Source organism: Eleginops maclovinus, chromosome 10 (assembly GCF_036324505.1).
Source record: "Eleginops maclovinus isolate JMC-PN-2008 ecotype Puerto Natales chromosome 10, JC_Emac_rtc_rv5, whole genome shotgun sequence".
NCBI lineage: Eukaryota > Metazoa > Chordata > Actinopteri > Perciformes > Eleginopidae > Eleginops > Eleginops maclovinus.
The window spans coordinates 17620111-17626110 of NC_086358.1; the positions used below are offsets into that span (position 1 = coordinate 17620111).

The following is a 6000-nucleotide window of genomic DNA, read 5'->3' on the forward strand; positions in this document are numbered from 1 at the left end:
GATATTGTTAATGAAATGTATGAAACAGTATACAGATTGTGGAGTAGAAATATTGAGACCACATTGATTAAGGGAAATTAAATTGTAGACAATGTAGCCAAGCAAACCTGATGTTCTCTCAAACATGAGGAAATAAGGGAAATTGCACTCAGTAAATCTGAGGCAAAAATAAATAACAAAAATGAATGTTTTCAAGGAAGGGAAACACAATTGGGACACAGGAAACACAGGACGACACCTTCCTGCATTACAGACAAAAATCAAAAGAGGCAGGACAGTCGAAAGGAGCACCAAGGAAGAAAATATAATAACAAGACTAAGATTAGGACATACAACACTGAACAAAACATTACACTTAGGCTAATAGGAAAACAATCATCAGGATTATGCGAACACTGTCAGGTAGAAGAACCAGTAGAACATGTTATTCTTACAGATAAGAAAGACAAACTCTAAATACAGAAGTCAGGAGGCTTGGAGTGGAACAACCACTCAAAGAGATTACACATTTGGTCAGGAAGACTTTTATATTCTTCAAAACATACTGAATTAATAAAGAGACTATAACATTTTATTTTATTTCATTTTTCTTTCTTTAATTTTCGGGTAGCTTCCTGGCGAAATAACAGTCCCGTCCACTTTTTGGCGAAAACATTCGCTTTCATTTGAATGGCAGTTAATACAGATTGGGAATCTTTTCGCAATCACATCAAAAAAAATCAGATAACCGCGCTTTTTTTCTTCTTCAAGGAGTCCAATTGTGATGGTCAGACAGGCAAACTATTAAAAATGTCAATAGAGTTCGAAGATCTGCGTCGATTTATAGTTTAATTAGAATCAATAGGGAAATTATTTCCGACCAGTCTGCTGGAGGACAATTGTCAGGCAGGAGGCTTACACTGAAACTGAGATTGTAGACTGAGAAGTAAAGAAAGCGTTTGTCTGGATTACTTGTTGTTTTTGGTGCAATATATGACTCAGGAATTTTAAGACATGAAGAAACTATTATTTTCTTCATTATTTCCCAACGAAGGTGGGCGGGGCCATACATTCGCAAGGAACAGTCCTATTGATTTAAATTAGGGTGACCAGACGTCCTCTTTTGCCCGGACATGTCCTCTTTTTATGTCCTGTCCGGAGCGTCCGGGGGGGTTTTATAAATTCATGAAAACGTCCGGTTTTCACAGTTTTTCATGGGACCATTAAGCGTGTACTTAAATTGAATGGCGCTATGCACAGAAGTCTACTGTACTTAGACTTCCCCCCCAACAATCGCAAGTGTCCTCTTTTTCGCCACCTCAAATCTGGTCACCCTATTTAAATTAAACTATAAATCGACACAGATCACCGTTCTTCAATAAGATGTTTTAATAGCTTACCTGTCTGACCATCATTATTTGGCTTTTTGTTAAAAACGCGGTTATATTGGTTTTTTGATGTGATTGCCGAAAACTTCAGAATCTGTATTGACATCCATTCAAATGAAAGCGAATGTTTTCCCCCGAAAGTGGGCGGGACAGTAATTTCGCCAGGAGGTGACGTAGGAGCTACTCTCATCTATACAGTAGATGGCGGTAATGCACATATACAGCTAGTTGCCAACCACCATAAAAAGAAATAGAAGAAGAAAGAAGCGAAAGACATTAAACAACAACAACAACATATTAAACAACAACAAGACGAAGAAGAAGAAGCAGCAGGGATGCAAGTTAATCGACTTCCAACCGGCATAAAACCCTAAAAAGAAGAAGTTAATTGCCTTGAAATGTACCCTGTGAGTGGGAAGATTTGAAGTAACATTACTGTGTTTGATGAACATGGCTGCTTGTTCAAGTACTTCTGGAGACCCTGGACCTCAGTCCCCACCGAATTCCGTCCAGGCGCTTTTAACCAATCCTTTCGAAAGGAGAAGTTTGGGAGATAAATTGTTGGTTAAAGATCTCGGACCAGACCAACCCGAATTGTTGATATCACAGAAAACCTTTGAAAAAAACAAGACTTATAAACGAGGCTTCTCACGGGTCTGGTACATGAAAAAGCCTTGGCTAGCTGGATGCCCGCAGGTAAACGCTGTCTTTTGTTTTCCTTGCTTACTCTTCAAACAATCGGGGGCAGATACCTCGTGGACTGTAACAGGGGTGAATGACATGAAGCATTTGTCCGAAAAAATTAAAAAGCACGAGTGCACGAAGACACACATAACTAGTGCGGTTAAGCTAGCCGTGCTAGGCAAAGCTAACATAGCCACGCAGCTGGAGAAAGGGTACAGGATTGGGGTGAAAAAGCACAACGAAGAAGTGGACAAGAACAGGCACGTCTTGTCAAAGATAATTGATTGTGTGAAATTCTGTGGGGACTTTGAGCTGGATTTGCGTGGCCACGAAGAGACCGAAACATCCGGCAACCCCGGTGGTTTTCGTGGTTTAGTCGATCGAGTGGCCTCGTTAGACAGCGTGTTGGAGGAGCAACTTAAAACGGCTACCGATATCAAAGGCACCTCAAAGACGGTGCAAAACGAACTTTTGGACTGCATGCTAGCTGTTTCTAAAGAATACATTCTGGAGGAAGTTAGACGTGCTAATTATCTAGCTATTCAGGTGGATGAGACGACAGACATTTCCAACCACTGCCAGTTAGTGCTTGTGCTGAGGTACATCGACCCGCATAACAACGTCCAAGAGCGTTTCTTTGACTTCCTCCCTCTTCGGAATGAAAATGCTGACACAATTGCCGCCGAGCTGATGGAGAGGCTGGGCACTATCCTCCCCGAAGGACAACAGGGCAAACTAATCGCCCAAGCCTATGACGGTGCAGCGGTGATGAGGGGAACTAAAGGCGGAGTTCATGGGAAAGTAAAGGAGGTGTACTGTAATGCGCACAATGTCCATTGCTATGCGCATCAGCTCAACCTGATCATGCAGCAGGCAACATCACACATCCCCAAGATAAGAATATTTTTTTCAGACCTTGGTGGATTTGCTGCATTTTTCTCCAGGTCATTTAAGCGAACCGCCATCCTGGACCAAGTGGTGGCACAGAGACTTCCTGGCACTTCCACAACAACATGGAACTTCCACAGTTTCGCTTTAAACACTGTGTACGAGCACAAGGATGACCTCCTACGGTGCTTCCAGACCATCAGAGACTCAGCTGACTTTGATCCTCTAACAGTGAGAGAAGCCGGGGGCTTTGTGAGAATGCTGGGAGATGAAGATTTTTGCTTTTTACTGACATTGTTCCACAAGATCATGCCTAATGTAGACATGCTGTTTAGCCAACTGCAGAATAGGAACATCGACTCTGCCTACATCAGTGGAATCATCGAGGGGTTCACCAGCAGCATACAAACAGTCAGGTAAAGCATTATTTACAATGACTGAGAAATGCTTATTATAGGAAATCTGTGAAACCTAAATGTGATTGAGTTGAACACACTAGATCAACTCATACTTGTTTCAATATCTTAAATGTGTTTAATTGTTTATTGTGCATGGTTTATACGGTTTATCTCTGACTACTATTTCAAATAGTCCAAGCTCATTTGTCAATTCTTGCCACAATGAGTAATTGTACATGGTTTCTTGTGTTTTGGATCAGGGACTCCATTCATTCAGGTCTATACAGTGAATCTGTGCAGCAACCTCTTATAAAGAAAGAGAGGACACTTGGACATGAAGAGCAACAGCAGTCGGCTAGAGAGGTAAGCAGTTATAGGAATGTGTTCTATGACCAAAAGCTCCTTTCATAATATAGGTTATAACCTATCAAAATAATGATACACTTTACAATAAAGCCAATGTTCTGTAAATTCAATGAATAAATAGGCTAGGTAACATATCCACATGAAAAGGCATATTTCTTATTAACAAACAAGGCCTAAACATGCACACAGAATCCTGCATTTTCTTGGTCACTTTCAACATTCTCTGCATCATTTAGCTTATTGTATTTAATATTTCTATTTCTTACATGTATATAGTTCACTTCATCTGCATTACTTGAAGACTGGTCTTGCAACATTAACTGCACTATTTTATTCAAATTTATCCAACTCTGTTTCATTTTGCACTATTTTTATAGTTATATTTTATCTCCTATATATAATATGTTGCATTGTTGGAGGAGCTCGAGAATATTTGATAATTTATTTTCATTGCCATAACTACACTGTAGCTGCTGTGCATATGACAAGAAAGACCCTTGTATATTGTAGTGACTTAATTTTAACTACCTGCCTATGGCAACTGACTTTATTTATTATGCCAAAACATTCTCATGCAGCTATATCACAACATGATAGTATAGTTGAAATTCGAATCCTCTGGATTATTGCAGTATATGGTCTATGATATGATATGGCTCAGCGCTAAGATATAATATTGTCCTGTTATTCAGATAGGTTCCATTCAAAAGAAAACTCATTGTTACATGTCTTTATAAGAGGAAATTATGACTGATAGATGTGAAAATGTGATTCTGTTATTTATGATGTCTTGATTTTTTTCATTGTGCATCATTCCATAGGTATGTGATACCATACTGAGTCACACACAGGAGAGATTTTCCTTCACCAAACACCTCATCAGCTCCACCCTACTGCAAGGAGACCTGTTCCATCAACACAGCCAAATATTCCCTGAAGCAGCGCTGGAAACCACTGTGGAGGCATTCCCTCTACTGGACAAGGCAAAGCTGAAGACGGAACTCTCCCTCATCTATGACAATGCCGAGTTCAGGGCCTGCAGTGGTGCAGTTGCTCTGCTCCAGTTCTTTATTGACAATAATCTACAGGAGCTATTTGCAGAGACTGTCAGTCTTCTGAAGGTTCTTATAACCACACCTATGACTACGGATGAGCCAGACAGGTGCTTTCCCACTCTGAAAAGAATCAAGACCTTTTTGAGGAACACCATGACACAGGATCGCCTGAATGCTCTGGCTATGCTGTCAATAGAGAAAAAACTCATTAGGAGCATTCCTGACTTCAACACCAGAGTCATTGAGAGGTTTGCCACTCAGGAGAGAAGAGCACAATTCCACTATAAATAAAAGAACACCCACACTTCATCTTAGTTCCTCTGATTAGATTTGGCTTTGTACATAGTGGTATATTATAGTTGACTTTTTTCATCATCTAGCAAACTAGATATCTTGCCTTGATGGTGCGTTTCCTAATATTGCTGTGTTTCTGAACCATAATTGTGTCTCCTGATTTTGAAATGGGAATTAAATCATTTCGGAGTGTTCCCAAAGCACTGATGTTCTGCAGTTTGTGTGGGCCTACTGTACTGTTGCACAATTTATACTGTATAAACCATGTCCAGGACAACGTGTTTTGGAAGTTTTGATACACAGTTAACCCCACTGTAGTCTATTGATGTATTGATCAGTCTTCTCATATTTTTAAGCCCCCCCCCCCAGGATTGCAGGGTCACCATTTTCCACAGCCCCACCTACATTTTTTTACATCCACAGCCACTGGTGATAGTAAAACCATAACAATCTTCTATATGAAAAGCAAATAGAACTATTAAAAATATATATCTGATTGTATACAATATATTTAGTTTATAGTTGTACTCTGCGACAAAGACAAAAATATTTTGTTTCCCAATTTAGGATGAATAAAGTATATCTTTAATCTATGAAGAGCCCTGGGATGTGCGTCTCTGTTCTGTGTCCTCTGGGTGGCAGCAGCGCACACCTAATAACACTGACCTGTAATGCTGGAGAGATGCGCCTCTGCAGAGCTCCCTCACTATCAATTGTTTATGTGGGGCAACGTTTCCTAATACTTTGAAATATTAAATAACTCTTCAATTTCCTCAGTATGAAATATCTGATTAATAGAAATGGAATAATGATATTCTAATGTTTGCAATGCTAATTATTAGCTCCTCTAATACTCAATCAGAATACTTGATTTATTCTGGGTGAAATGTTCCTATTTAATAACAAAATATTTTATAAAATGGATATAAATAGTGAAATAAACACAAG

The 6000-nt window shown here is 39.6% G+C and overlaps 1 protein-coding gene across 1 annotated transcript; it reads left to right on the forward strand.

Annotated features, from left to right (window-relative positions):
* Positions 1–1586: 1586 nt before the first annotated feature.
* On the forward strand, positions 1587–5645 carry LOC134870974 (zinc finger MYM-type protein 1-like). Its single transcript, XM_063893537.1, has 3 exons — positions 1587–3355; positions 3598–3700; positions 4525–5645. Exons 1-3 carry the CDS (start codon positions 1812–1814, stop codon positions 5047–5049), a joined length of 2172 nt encoding a protein of 723 aa, XP_063749607.1. The 5' UTR covers positions 1587–1811; the 3' UTR covers positions 5050–5645.
* Positions 5646–6000: the final 355 nt, after the last annotated feature.